At 42.1% G+C, this 15987-nt stretch overlaps 1 protein-coding gene across 1 annotated transcript in view; it reads right to left on the bottom strand.

The window, feature by feature from the left end:
• Positions 1 to 227: 227 nt before the first annotated feature.
• LOC115109268 (transmembrane protein 117-like) overlaps positions 228 to 15987 on the bottom strand; it is a 94346-nt gene continuing 78586 nt past the window's right edge. Inside the window, exons 5-8 of the mRNA XM_029633996.2 lie at positions 12880 to 12977; positions 9929 to 10088; positions 4163 to 4292; positions 228 to 3062 (exon numbers count right to left, since the gene is read on the bottom strand). Coding sequence (XP_029489856.1) covers positions 2383 to 3062; positions 4163 to 4292; positions 9929 to 10088; positions 12880 to 12977 — 1068 coding nt within the window. The 3' untranslated portion in view covers positions 228 to 2382. The remainder of the gene's footprint in view (positions 3063 to 4162; positions 4293 to 9928; positions 10089 to 12879; positions 12978 to 15987) is intronic.

A 15987-nucleotide genomic window follows, 5' to 3' on the forward strand; every position in this document is an offset into this window, starting at 1 on the left:
AAGTGTAGATAATATCTTTCATATCTTACCTTGTGTAAATACAGTACTACTATAATTATACTATCTCTCTCATTTTCCAAGTTTTATTAGTTGTATGTACAGGATACACCTGGTATACACCATCCAATGAAATGTTTCCTTGCAGGTTCCCTCTTGACAATGCAACAGTAATCTTACATATTCCATGTAATTGGGTCAGCAGCTGTATGAAGTTGACCTGAGGAGTTGCTTGGCAACAGTGTCAATTCGTGCTATATCTACTGTATATAAAATATGAACTAGTTTCAGCATTGAGGTTATGTAACAGATAGGCACCTCATTCTATCTCACACTGATATTCTTCAATCCCACAAAGTATATCAGTTCATAAGGGCACCGGCAACCTAGTATGTAGCAAAATGTATTCATTTTATTGATACCATTTATAGACATTTATTGCGTCAACATCTTAAAAAGAGATATTCTTTGTTTAAAAACCACACACACAAGAATGCAAAATAGCTGTCAGTTATGCAACACAATACCATGTATAACAGCAGGGGAACATTCAGTTCCAACCAAAGTACAATATTTGACAAACATATCACTCGATCACTTCTAGTGAGATAAACACACTCATTTAGCCATTGCCCCATACATATAGCATTTTGTTGCCTTGTTGCGAAGCCGTATCTCCAAAATGAAATAAGTTGAGCTGTAATGAGGACTCTGACCTGTAAAGTGTAGAAGGGGGATCACTGAACCAAGGACCATACGCCACTTACATGAACTACATTGACCTCTTCACAGAATTGTCAGCTCTCGCTGTCTCTGACACATACACACGCGCACAAACTCAGACGCACAACACTTTGTTAGAAAACACTTAACAGAGCATTGGTATACAGTAGTTGCACACTTAACGTATGGGATATAATAACACTCATAACTCTCATAAATAATAAAAACTCCCACTCTCTTTTGCTTGTCAGCTGTAATTCTCTATGTGTTCTCTCAAACCAATCCGTACCCCAATACTGGCTTCGAACCAAGGTCTTACTTGTGGTACATATACTGCTGGGGGATATGATATGGGTAAGGTGCATCAGTTAGATTTGGTGTTCTTCTCTCTCCTTCTATCTATAAACAAAAGCACATTTACCCCGCCAAGGGCAAATTACCTTTCTGACCTAATTGGCATTACATCTGAGTATTTTGACCAGATAAGCGATCATGAGGTGACTTTTTAATGTTATTTGAAAATAGCTTATGCCTTTTATCTTGCATTTGATAATACAACCAGAAAATGAATAGGTGGTCATAGTATTATCATCATCATAACGATGTTTAGCAATCTAGTCATTTCTATGACTACAAGAGAAGAGGCACGTGAAAATGGGATATGTAAGAATTATCAAAAGATAGGAAATTAATTCAAAAACCTGTGATAAAGTCTGAAAGGGTAAACATTGTCCAACATTGTGAAGTGGAACATTGAAATAAACAAGACAGACACACATTATCAGACATGTTGTGTTTTGCTGCCTATGGTATAGACTATGTTGCTGTCCTTTATTGGGCGTGGGTTTATCAAGGCACCTCTTCAACTGTAATACTCAAGTTGTACAATATAAACTAGCCATGACCATTGTGTCATACATCGACTGTAGAAATAGTTCCCCACATAGGCACCAAAATATGTCACGATAAAAGAGAAAACATCTTGATATTGTAAAAACGTCAAATCTAACGAGAGCACCATGTTGACAATAGAACTTTACAGTGAGGGAGGTTAAAATAAGCTGTTTGTCATTGTGTTGGTGTCAGCTTAGAGGTTTTACAATTCAAATAAATAATAATAATAAAATGCCATCAGGGATATCACAGTAGCAAAACAAAGTGGCCATTGTAGCTACATCCTCCTGCTCCAGGAATAATCAGTGTTGGGTTCAAAATCTACCCAGACTGAAAAAGATCTAGACTGAAATTGAGTTTCAGTTTGGTCTCTCTCCTGTGTCTCCTCTCCTCCCTCCAGGCTGTGTGTCTGTCAGTAGAAGCATAGCAGTACTTCCCCTCAGGGCAGTAAGGTCAGGGCGGTGACAGTTTGGTCTCTCTCCTGTGTCTCCTCTCCTCCCTCCAGGCTGTGTGTCTGTCAGTAGAAGCATAGCAGTACTTCCCCTCAGGGCAGTAAGGTCAGGGCGGTGACAGTTTGGTCTCTCTCCTTTGTCTCCTCTCCTCCCTCCAGGCTGTGTGTCTGTCAGTAGAAGCATAGCAGTACTTCCCCTCAGGGCAGTAAGGTCAGGGCGGTGACAGTTTAGTCTCTCTCCTGTGTCTCCTCTCCTCCCTCCAGGCTGTGTGTCTGTCAGTAGAAGCATAGCAGTACTTCCCCTCAGGGCAGTAAGGTCAGGGCGGTGACAGTTTACCGACATCAAAGGAAACCGCCGGCTCTCTTGGCTCCGTGCCTTCGATGACAATGCTGGGATGCGTCTCCTGGGTCTCCATGGAAACAGGCGAAGTGGAGTTGGTGGAGGTGGCAGAGTGCAGAGCAAAATGATGCCCGTCCACCGATAGCAGCATGGGGGTTCCGGAACGTTTGAGCGCCTCGCTCATAGAGATGTGCACCTCCTCTGGCGTGAGTCCCATGTCCTTACTATACTCAGACGGAGACTTCCTCTTGATCCTCTCGTACGTCTTGTCCACCTGGCCCTCCGGGAAGGTCTCGCTGTCCTGAAAACGTCCCAGCAGCCAGATGAAGAAGCCGAAGAGGACAAAGGCAGCCAGGCTGGGAATGAAGGCCAGGCACTTGACTTCCAGGCTGGCACCCACGTAGCGGCTATGCAGGAACATGTCCCGATGGACATACGAGCGGTTGGTCAGCGGGTCCACGTGGCTGGAGCGCCACTTGTAGGTGAGCGTGCTGCGGTTGAAGTCGCCCAGTGTGTTGGGCTCCTCCACAGTGAAGATCTTCTCCCCTGGACCAACGTACTGGCCGTACTCGTAGGGCTTGTAGAAGATCTGGTTCTTCCACATGTTCAGGTCCAGGATTAACACCAGGAAGATGATGCCGTAGTTGAACCACTTACCTGCAGGGACAAACAATATGGAGGGCAGTTAGGGTCATTTCTAGATGTCAAAATCCAGTTTTAAAGTATTTATTGTGCCCAAGCTGACGTTGACATGCTCTTTAATTCACTGATTTCTTTATGAATCAAATTCATTGAAGGTAATCAATTGACAAAAGACAGACAGACTGACAGACAGACAGACACACAGACAGGCAGACAGTGTGTTAAGGCATATGATAATATATTTGCAGGTATCAGGTCCAACATTGACATAATATTAATGGTAGCAATCTCTCCAGGTTTACTGATCTAAAGGCAGATAGCTTCATCTGTACATGTGACACAATTCCTTCCCTTTCCTGAGACGCACCACCACCGTTAACAAAGCAATCACGTATCAATCAAGAATATTAACATAATGCTAAATGGATGTGCGATGCATTAGGGTTAACAACCAAGTGCAAATCAGGGAGCGTTTGAACATTTTAACATCTAGCATGGGAACATTAGTTTCTCTCCCCCTTAATGGTTGTCACATTTACACATTAGCAGATGCTCTAATCCAGAGCGATTTACAGGAACAATTAGGGTTAAGTGCCTTGCTCAAGAGCACATCCACAGATATTTCACCTAGTCATTTTAGAGACTTGAACCAGTGACCTTTCAGTTACCGGTCCAACACTCTTAACCTCTAGGCTACCTGTCGCCCCACATGAGTTTACCAAATTACATAAAATGAAAGAAAACAAGTGCAACACATTTAATAATATCAATACTTGGGGAATGCTGTGGAACAGAATGAAACCTGGGTGATTGTTTAAATGGAAGAGTTAACTCTCATATGCTTATACACATTGCACCTTTCTGTCTGACGCAGCAGGGATGCTAGGTGAGGGGGGAGGGCAGAAACAAGCAACACTGGTAGGATGAAGAAGACATGTCAGAACAGGTATATCTGATCTGTATTCATCTTAGGCCAGTGTCATGGTGCAACCATCAAAACACAGCTAGTCAGATGGAATGTGAAAATATTGAAGTAATAGTGGTAACCCTCTATACCACCTAAATCAATTGGGATAGTAGGTTTACTTATATAGTATGCTTGCTAATATATGTACCTGTGATATGGATGTGGTATTCCTCTTTGAAGATGCTCTTGCAGACAGGAAGTTTGAACTTGAGCTGAGTGGTGGACATGCCAGGCAGGTTCATATCCAGGTCGCCCATGAACTGAGGAAAATCCCAATCCTAATGACATCAAACAATGCAAATACAAAATACATCAGGCCATCAAAATCATTTACTGATAGTGAAAGCTTTTACTGAAGTAAACACACATCATGTAACACCTAGAATAAAAGCAAAGACAAAAGAAGAAACTGAACAATACACCGGCTTCAAAGTCTAATGATGCGTGTGTAGCAGGGATTTATTTTAATATATAAAATGATACTAACTAAGGATTCATTGTTGTCCATTGATGGGTAAGTTCCACAGGGGTCAAAAGCCTAACTGTGAGCTGCAGTGCACAGTGTGTGTTTACATGGCCTTGTATTGTGCCTGTGTGCATTGAGGTTTTCTCAAGTCAAAACACCTCAGGAATCACTCACAGACATCTATATGTTGCCCTCTGTGTCTCAGTCTTTGCTTTGGAATAGTCAATACAGACTCATTATCGTATAGATATGAGATCCCGGAACATCGTCTGAAATAAACAGGTGATAATGTCTGGGAAGAATGTGATGTGTGTTGAACAGATAGAGGGACATACTGTACATTTTAGACAACAAAAGCACACTGAGATCTTTCTATCTTTTTATGAATAGCTGCATTTTCCTCAGATTCTAACAGTCTAGTTACATACCTAACCAGCAGCCATTTCTAATGCTATTCAATTCTATACATTTTAAGATGTTAGGGTGAATGAAGAATCCATATGTATGAATGTTCGTATGAAAAAATATGAGAAGGAATTTCCCCCTTGATATTAATTAGACCTTCCACCTACTCAACTGTACTTCGTTTTTAAGCTTGACATTTAAGTCATGTGCCCCCCTCACAACAAATAATGAGTCTCTAGGACATACTGTAGTAAACAGTGCACACACGCACACATGCATGCACACGCACAAAAGCACACAAAACAATTACAAGCTTGCTAGGTCACAATTGATTCTTTGGCAGAGACACTCACACATTGGCTGTGTTCAGTGTTCTGTCACTCATGGGGACACTGCGTCACCCGCCTTTAGTAAAGGTAGACATCAAGAATGTGAGCCCTTTGGGTGTTGCCATAGAGTTGCATTAGAAGTGCCCTTCCAAAGAAGGCTCAATGTCATTGGCCACAGATAAAATTACGTCTAATCACGTGATATCTACAGTAGCTTTGATTGGACAACATCTTACTTTCAAAATCTTAGTTAGCAGTCATCATCATAAATCAAGTAGACAATATTTGTAATCCTTGTCTTATGAAGATAAATATTGAAGAGAAATTATATATAAAACGTATTGGTGCTCATCGGCCATTGGACATAAACGTTACACAACAAGTTGGAGTTGTTTGGAAGGAATCGGTGACAGTGGCTATCCGCAAGCATTGCAACTGGGAAGTCAGACTGAAAAATACGTTTTGAACGGTCATTCAACTTGGAATTGAAAATATTTTTCTTTGATGACAAAATTTGCCATTGAAGGAACGCCGCGCACAACAAGGTGAGTCCAAAAATGTCTTATATGATGTAATATGCCAGGGAGATATGGTCAGCCATATCAGCTTTGTTTAAAAAAAAGAGGCAGTAAGGCAGTAAACAAGGCTGAATGAATTGTTTCACTGCCAGACAAGGCTCTGCTGATAGCCAGGTGTAGCGGTGGTAAGAATTCACTCCATTGTGCTGTTGGGACATCTTTATGTAAGCCCTAACAGTTTCTGGGCATCGCTTGTCGCTGTTATAGTGCAATTAATGTATTGTTAAGTGTTGGGATAACCCGAACATGGGTTAATTTAACCATCAGTTGGGTTTTATTCCTTTTCATGCTGGGTTGACCCAGCAGCTGGGTCTTTTTTAACGTAATCCTCAGATTCTTTTCAGGAGCTGTGGCTTATTAGGGGTGTGACTTCCGACAGTTATTTTTGGCCATCCGTGAGAGTAAATGTCATTCCTGTTCATCATGTTTTTTACTTTTCTTGTTGAAAAGCTTTATCTCAAGTATAAATACAGTGCACACACTAAAAGGTTAAAAAAAAAATGTTTTGAGAAAAATAGTGGTTAGACAACTGCAAACTTCAAGGAGTAGGGCATTCAAAGAGTTGGTTTGATGGGAAGTCATGATGTCATCGGCCTTGCCTCTCACTTGAGGAACAATAGAGGAACAATAGAGGAACAACAGAGAACAAAAGAGGAAAGGCCCACCCCCCTCACTTGTGCTAGTTCATGACTTACCTGGACCACCTATTGAGATGTGCCTTTTGTAAATCAGATGACATGAGGTGAAAAGGATACTGGAGTGCCACTTTAAGTTTGTACACTGCAAATAAAAATGTTCCTTAAATATTTTTACATGACATATTCTACTATAATATTAATAACAGGATTTTTTTTACACATTGCAACAAAGTGATGCAATGTGAGATTTGTATAGGCTTTTAAGGGACTCCATTATCTTCAGTAAAGCTTCAAAAGTGTCTGTGTTCAACCTTACCATGTGAAAACAATGGCCAAATATAACGATCTAAAAGCCACAACTCTACTAAGCCACACCTCCAGTCTTCTGATCTAACCCGCTGGGTCATATCTCAATAACCCAGCATCAACAACTCAACTTTGCTCTTTTTAGAAAACAACCCAACTAAGTGGCCCAATGCCTGCACCCTGCAGTTGGGTCATCCAAACAACCCAACATTTTTGAGACTATACCAGACAGAACACATACATTTTTATTTTATTTTATTTTATTTTATTTTACCTTTATTTAACCAGGCAAGTCAGTTAAGAACACATTCTTATTTTCAATGACGGCCTGGGAACAGTGGGTTAACTGCCTGTTCAGGGGCAGAACGACAGATTTGTACCTTGTCAGCTCGGGGGTTTGAACTCGCAACCTTCCGGTTACTAGTCCAACGCTCTAACCACTAGGCTACCCTGCCGCCCCGCACATATGAAGGTGAATGAAGCCATTTCAAAGGCTGTGACATAGAGGCTGAGTAGAGGAGTGTTTGTTGACTACCAGAGTAAAGTGCATGGACAGCCAGCCTCAGATCCATGTGAGCACTACCGGCGGGGACTGATTGAAATCATAAATAACCGTAGTAAACGTGCTTGCTGTACACAGAGCAGAAAACGAGAGGAGGCTAGCAATCATAAACAACAAAGTCTGAAAGATGCAGGGGTGATGTGATTGGTGGGTAGTTGGGTACTGGCTGGGGCCATGGAGTCAAAATAGGGATGTCATACTATGGAGACTGCTGTAGTCATGAGGCAGGAGATGAGTGCTGAAACTGACAGCATGCTGAATGTAAGGTACCTGTTGTATTCGGCGCACGTGACAAATAAACTTGGATTTGATTTGAATAATAATAATATATGCCATTTAACAGACACTTTAATCCAAAGTCACGTACAGTCATGCATGCACACATTTTACAAATGGGTGGCCACAGGAATCAAAACTACAACTCTGGCATTGCAGACAACATGCTCTATCAACTGAGCCATACAGGACCAAGATGGTGCCTGTTTCTGAGATGGAAAGGGGCCCTGGTGAAAAGCAAGGAGGCCTATGCAAACAAAAGCAGGCATGGTAAAAAGTTGTGAGAAGTTGTAATCTTGTAATAAAATCCTTTAAAACTATTGAATGGCTGAGCTGAGGCAAATGAAATAGCATTGAAAATACATTATATCGGATTCGTTCTTTTTTTGTCAGTTATTGTGCTACAGATAAATCATTTGTGTTAGCTAATAATAAAAGTGTGGTAACAACAGGTGCCAAGTGTGCAGAATAAAGTAGGCTGAGGTATTATTGACACAATAAGGTTGTGCACTTATCCATGAGCAGCTACTAGGTAGTTTCAATAATGAATCATGTAGAAACAGATATTTAAGGGATACTACAGATTAGACTACTCCATATCCTTTAAAACAACAAAGCTGTGGAAATACACTACATGACCAAAAGTATGTGGACACCAGCTCATCGAACATCTCATTCCAAAATCATAGGCAATAATATGGAGTTGGTCCCCCCTTTGCTGCTATAACAGCCTCCACTCTTCTGGGAAGGCTTCCCACTAGATGCTGGAACATTGCTGTGGGGACTTCCATTCAGCCACAAGAGCATTAGTGAGGTTGGGCAATTAGGTCTGGTTCGTCCCAAAGGTGTTCATCCTAAAGATGTTTGATGGGGTTGAAGTCAGTGCTCTGTGCAGGCCAGTCAAGTTCTTCCACACCGATCTCGACAAACAATTTCTGTATGGACCTCGCTTTGTGTATGGGGGAACAAACTTTACATTTGACACTTCGCATTCGGGCAGGTTGTGTTCACTGCCAGATGGTGAAGCGTGATTCATCACTCCAGTGAACGTGTTTCCACTGCTCCAGAGTCCAATGGCGGCGAGCTTTACACCACTCCAGCCGACGCTTGGCATTGTGCCTGGTGATCTTAGGCTTGTGCGGCTGCTCGACCATAAAAACCCATTTCATGATGCTCCCGACGAACAGTTATTGGGCTGACGTAGCTTGCAGAGGCAGTGTGGAACTCGGTAGTGTGTGTTGCAAGCAAGGACAGACAATGTTTACGCACTAGGCACTTCAACACTCGGTAGTCCCATTCTGTGAGCTTATGTGGCATACCAATTCACGGCTGAGCCGTTGTTGCTCCTAGATGGTTACACTTCACAATAACAGCACTTACAGTAGACCAGGGCAGCTCTAGCAGGGTAAAAATTTGATGAACTGACTTGTTGGAAAGGTGGCATCCAGTATAAGTACAGTATAACGGTGCCACGTTGAAAGTCACTGAGCTCTTCAGTACAGGCCATTCTACTGACACTGTCTATGGACATTGCATGGTTGTGTGCTCGGTTTTATACACCTGTCAGCAACGGGTGTGGCTGAAATAGTCAAATCCATTCATTTGAAGGGGTATCCATATATAGTGTATGTTAATTAAACATTAGCAGAAGCCAAACTAAATCCGGCTAGCGTTCCAAACCAACCAGTCTGCATTTAGCTTGGAGCTACTGGGTTGAAAGCCTTCTCTCTTTGAAACACTGTTATGCATTTTCTACCCAGACAAAACATTTGCATATTCATGAGTATGCCACTGACAAATCCTTCATTGATGTATAGTCTCCTGTGGGATGTAGAACATTGGGTGGAAAAAAGGAAAGAAAACATAAAATGTTATGAGTCATCATTAAGGAAGGCCTGGGTTCACGGAGGAGGAAAGGGTGTAGTTCCTTGCCTGAAGCCTGGCCGGATGGGGGGATTGATTGCTGGATAGCTGGGTGGATGGTGGATTAAGGGTAAAGAAGAGGGGTTTGTAGACATGCAGATTCAGACTGATTAAATGTCTCCCTCTCTCATCCAAGTACCACAGTGTCCCTTTTTTATTGAACCTTTATTTAACTAGGCAAGTCAGTTAAGAACAAATTCTTATTTACAGCCTAAGAACAGTGGGTTACTGCCTTGTTCAGGGGCAGAAACCTTGTCAGCTCAGGGATTTGATCTAGCAACCTTACAGTTACTGGCCCAACGCTCTAACCACTAGGCTACCTGCCGCCCCTGTGGCTGAGGGAGGGGTGAGGAAGGGGAGAGATAGAGGAAAAAGTGGGGGAGAGTATAGGAGTCCACCTAGTTTTTAATTGGCCATGGGGGAGCCCCTACCTGCATGACAATGAGCAGGTCAAAGACCAGGATGAAGGATACCAGGAAGGCCCTGGAGACCTCGTCGCTGGGCAGAAATCCCCGGTTCAGGTTGTCCCAGCTGATCCAGTCAGTGCTGATGAATAACAAAACCACCGATGTCAGAGTGATCAGGACCGTCCTGGAGGAGACAGGAAGTAAAACCGCATTACTTTCCTGGTAATAACCTGGGACACTCCACAGATTTACTAATTACCACTTTAGTAGTCCATTTGTTACGGCAGACGACAATCATTTGCCTTTTGCTCATTTCTCTAAAGTACCGTAATTGCTGGACTATTAAGCGCACCTGAATATAAACCACACCCACTGAATTATTAAAAAATATGTATTTTGTACATAAATACGCCGCACATGTCTATAAGCCGCAGGTGCCTACCGGTACATTGAAACAAATTAACTTGGTCCCTATCTTCTTCCTCCTGTGCACTGAAACCACTGAAGTCATCTCCTTCGGTGTCGGAGATGAATAGCCTCAGAATTGCTTCATCCGATGTTGGATCGTTTTCATTGTCGCTCTCGTCACTTTCATCCGGAGGCAAATACCCCGCTGAGCTCATGCTGCCCCTTCAACACGCAGCAGTCCAGCCTTTCGAAACCCGTTGATGATAGTGGATTTTTTGACAATGCTCCACGCTGTCAGGACCCACTGGCAGACTTGACTAAAAGTTGCTCTTTGCATGCAGCCCGTTTTAGTGAAGGATTTCTCTCCACTTGTCATCCAAGACTCCCACTGAACAAGGAGCGTCACCTTAAATGCACGATTTACACTGATGTCGAGTGGCTGCAAATACTTTGGGCCATCTGCTTTTCTTCCCTCTGAAAGCCTTTGTTGTCTTTTTGCACTGAGTCAGTTCCTCACGCTGCTGTTTCCAACGTCTTATCATCGACTCATTAAGGCCAAGCTCCCGTGCAGCAGCTCTCTTTCCTTTTCCAACAGCCAGATCGATCGCCTTCAACTTGAAAGCTGCATCATATGCATTTCTCCGTGTCTTTGCCATGATGAGGGTGACAAAATTACTACCGTAATCAGAATGATGGGAAGTTTGAGCGCGCTCGATTTACGTCACATTATGTGACGGTGCTCAGTTTTTTGGCGGCATGAATCTTGTGAAAGCGGGAAAAATCCATAAATTAGCCGCGTCATTGTATAAACCGCGAGGTTCAAAGTGTGGGAATAAAGTAGCGGCTTATAGTCCGGAAATTACGGTACACAACAACAATATAATTATAACAGGAAGTTATTATAGGTATATGTAAATATTAATGATGGTTAATAATTATGTTAGGTATCATTTGATGTTTATCTATGTGTTATGGACTTTGGAATTAGCAAACTATATTTGGCTCCTCATTGTACTTGTTTCAATGTCATTCAGTAATTATTACACTGAACTGGTGTTGTGTGGGTTGCTGCATCCCCATGGTGACTGGCTGCGTTGCCGGTAGCTTGCACCAAGTTCATCATATCATATTTCAAATGTTGTGAGACACAGTTTGCATTTTAAAAATCTAAAGTGGATTCTTTCCCCTCCATTCCAGATTACTGATTTTTGGCACTGTCATTTGTGATTTACCCAGATTCTTTGCCGCATAATGTCAAGATACATTCCTCAACATATTTATTAATCATACTTTCTCAACCAGTATTTGAGATTTACAAATCATACTTTCTCCCGAGAGCACACATTGATTGTGACAGTCAGACTGGGGGCATTCATTAATAAGACAAAGGCTTCCAAAGGAGCCACAGAGACTCGACATTCTGCATCCTAAAATAGAAGAACAATCAATTCTATGGGAAACATAATGCATTGGAGAGTGTGACTTTGAACTTCCATTTATTGGTAATCTACAAATTAAAAAATGCTCAGATAATACCAAACTACTCCAACACATGTTGATGTTTGTACATAAGCTCAAATATCCCCATCCCAGTAGTGACCCTAGTGTCTTGTCCAATACATAAACATAAATATACTACTGTACATTGGATTTATGTTACACTGTTTATACACGCTGCATATTTATATACTGGATTGTTGACACAACTCACTGTAATATATCTACTGCTATACATATATATTTTTGAGTTTATCCGCATAGATTGCATTTGGATTACTGATACAGTATTTTTGGGGTTGTTAATTAGATTAGTTTGGACATTCTTGATTTCTTGTTTTTGATTATTTGTGTACATTTTTACTGCACTGTTCGGAGCTAATAACACAAGAATTTCGCTGCACCCGCTATAACATCTGCTAAAATGTGTACGCAACCAATAAACCAATAAACTGATTTGAGATAAGGGCATCAACCTGTCATGTTTGACTGGCAGTAGCGAACCATTTTCATGCTGACCTGGTGGAGAGACGCCCTCTGGGACCACAGGTGACCGTGAGATTCAGGACGGTCTAAAACGACCATTGACTGCTCTTTTGTAATAAGCATTATTGGGCACAGTGTAACAGTTTGAGTGGGTCATAGACCTTGTCTGGCTCAGTGAGGTAAAGGCAGCAGTGTGTGTGTTTGTGTGTGTGTGTGTGTGTGTGTGTGTGTCCGTGCGCGTGAGTGCGTGTGTGTGTGTGTAAAGGCAGAGGTATAGCTGGCCTCGTGACCTTGCTGTGTCTATTGATTTCCTCTTCCTGTTCTTCTAATTAAAGGTGAAAGATTAACAGGGCTATTGACTGTGTGTTACTGTGTGTAACCCCACGAGGAGCACAGGGCTTTGTCTGAATACCAATACATGAAAGAATACATGCATACTAATGCACACACACATACTCATACTATGAACCCTAGCACCCACACACACATACTCATAATCCGCAGCATACACACATGTTCACACACACTGATTGTGCTCAGAGGCAGCATACTGTAAATGCATTAGACTGGAGAATAGAACATACCAGAAGAGGACGATCCTGTGGTTGCCTTGTTTCCAGAACCTTCTGGCAGCTTTGCCCCAGTCTGGGTAGTGCTGGTCCTGGAGCATCATGTCTGTGACCTGGGAATAAAACAGGGTAACTTAACACGTGACGTGTGTGAGGGAGAAATAAACATCAAACTGAGATGGTGTTTCCAGTAATCATTCATTTCTGAGCGATCTCTGAATGAGGCTAAAATTAATTCATAGAATCACATTCGTACAGGATTGAGCTTGTGTTATTTCATTGTGAATACAGTGTTAAAATGGATGTTTAGAATTTGCCATTCTGCCGATGGAACGCCGCAATGGAATGTCCTGTTCCGAGGACGACGGACCGATGTCAGAATGGTTCAGATAATAACTACAGAACGAAGCCAACATCCGCGTGAGCTTTGGTTGCGAATGGTATGATCTTTGAAATCTTATTCACTACAGAAGTGATACCTGCTAGCCGTTGAGTTAGCAACAGCCGCTGCAAACGAAGGTTAGGAAGGAACAGACAGGGTATCCCGTCTACCACACAACGTCGCTACTACAACGTATTCAATTTACCAGCAGAGACATTCTTCAAAGGACAAAGGACTCGGTTGGGCAACACGGCCTTCCATCTACCACCAACCTACCGAAGCGTAGCTCAGAGTAGATATTTATTGCATTTTCCTTTTCCAAATGGGCGGTAATTTAGAATGCATAAGATACTGTATTTACGATAGCACAGCTTCGCCCTTTGTTCCTCAGTCTTCCCGCTCTTTCACTCAAACCCAGCCCCTTTTCTTTTGTGTAACAAGTTGTCATATCTGTTCATGACGTAATATGTAATCAAGTTATGAATTAATTATGTGTATGTGTAATTCTGTGTGATTAGTTAGGAATTTAGTAAATAAATCATTAAACCCAATTTTGTATTGCTGGTTCAACTTGTTAGCCAGGGTTTGTGCAGATAAGCAAGAATTTAAAACTTTCAGATGAGACTGAATTAAGATGACAGTTAATATTGACTGCTATTGATGTAAAATATTACTAGGTCTTTAAGATTTTTTTCGAAGATAACAGCTCTATAAATATTATTTAGTGGTGCCCGACTCTCTAGTTAATTACATTTACATGATTAGCTCAATCAAGTTAATATTCATTACGGAGAAATTATTTTATAGAATAGCATGTCATATCACTTAATCCGGCATAGCCAAAGACACTCCCAGAGCCCTCACCTCACCCTTGTAGTCTGTCTCGTCATGGTTGGTATCAAATCAAAGTTCAAGCCTACTACTGTTGTCGTCTGCAAATTTGATGACTGAGTTGGAGGCGTGCATGACCATGCTGTCATGGGTGAAAAGGGAGTACAGGAGGGGGCTGAGCACGCACCATTGTGGGGCCCCAGTGTTAACCTTTTTGGGATAGGGGGCAGCATTTTCACTTTTGGATGAATAGCGTGCCCAGACTGAACTGCCTCCTACTCTGTCCCAGATGCTAATATATGCATAGTATTATTAGTATTGGATGGAAAACACTCTGAAGTTTCTAAAACTGTTTGAATGATGTCTGTGAGTATAACACAACTCATATGGCAGGCAAAAACCTGAGAAGAATTCAAAACAGGAAATGAGAAATCGATTTTCAAAACAGTGCCTATTCAAATCCCAGTGAGATATGAATGAGGATACACTTCCTAGGGCTTCCACTAGATGTCACCATCTTTAGAAACTGGTTTGATGATTCAACTATAAAGGAGGGCCTCATAATAGCTCTTTGAGTGAGTGGTCTGGCAGAGAGACTCGGTCTCATGACGCACGCTCCCGACAGAGGTTGCTCTCGTTCCAATGCTTTTCTTCAGACAATGAAATTCGGAATCAAAACATTACTGCACTTAACGCGCCAATGTAAACTGTGATTTTTGGATATAAATATGCACATTGTCGAACAAAACATACATGTATTGTGTAACATGATGTCCTATGAATGTCATCTGATGAAGATCATCAAAGGTTAGTGATTAATTTTATCTATATTTCTGCTTTTTGGGACTCCTATCTTTGGCTGGAAAATGGCTCTGTGTGTTTTTGTGAGTTGACACTGACCTAACATAATCATATGTTGTGCTTTCGCTGTAAAGCATTTTTTAAATCGGACACGATGGGTAGATTAACAAGATGTTTATCTTTCATTTGCTGTATTGGACTTGGTAATGTGTGAAAATTAAATATAATTTTTTTTTTTTTTATTCGCACGCTGCCTTTTCAGCGGGAATGTTGTCGAGCCTGCCCTAGAAAAGGTTAAAGATCAGAGAAGTGGAGATATTGATTCCTACATTCACCACCTGGGGGCGGCCTGTCAGGAAGTCCAGGACCCAGTTGCACAGGGCGGGGTTCAGACCCAGGGCTTCAAGTTTAATTGTTTACATTTGAATATTTTTTATTTAACCAGGAAAGCCAGTTAAGAACAAATTCTTATTTACAATGACGGCCTACCCCAGCCAAACCCGGACGACGCTGGGCCAATTGTGCGCCGCCCTATGGGACTCCCAATCACAGCCGGATGTGATGCAGTCTGGATACAAACCAGGTACTGCAGTGACGCTCTTGCATTGAGACGCAGTGCCTTAGACAACTGCGCCACTCGGGAGCCAAATGATGAGTTTGGACGGTCCTATGGTGTTGAACTCTGAGCGATAGTCAATGAACAGCATTCTTACATAGGTATTCCTCTTGTCCAGGTGGGATAGGGCAGTGTGCAGTGCGATGCAATTGCATCGTCTGGGGATCTATTTGCGGCAAGCAAATTTAAGTGGGTCTAGGGTGTCAGGTAAGGTAGAGATGATTAGACCCTTGATTTGACCCTCTCTCAAAGCACTTCATGATGACAGAAGTGAGTGCTACGAGGCGAAAGTAATTTAGTTCAGTTACCTTTGCATTCTTGGGTACAGAACAGGGCTCCGGGCAGCCGAGCGGAAATGGAGGAAAACAAACTCTCGCTCCCTGCGGACCTGGCATCGAGATTTGAGGCCTCGTTTTAATTCCTCTGCCTTTTGTAGCCTTTGTTCCATGTCCATATTCTTGTTTTTGTTCTTGTTTTCGCAGATTATACCTTT

Source organism: Oncorhynchus nerka, linkage group LG25 (genome assembly GCF_034236695.1).
Source record: "Oncorhynchus nerka isolate Pitt River linkage group LG25, Oner_Uvic_2.0, whole genome shotgun sequence".
In the NCBI taxonomy this organism is placed as follows: Eukaryota; Metazoa; Chordata; class Actinopteri; order Salmoniformes; family Salmonidae; genus Oncorhynchus; species Oncorhynchus nerka.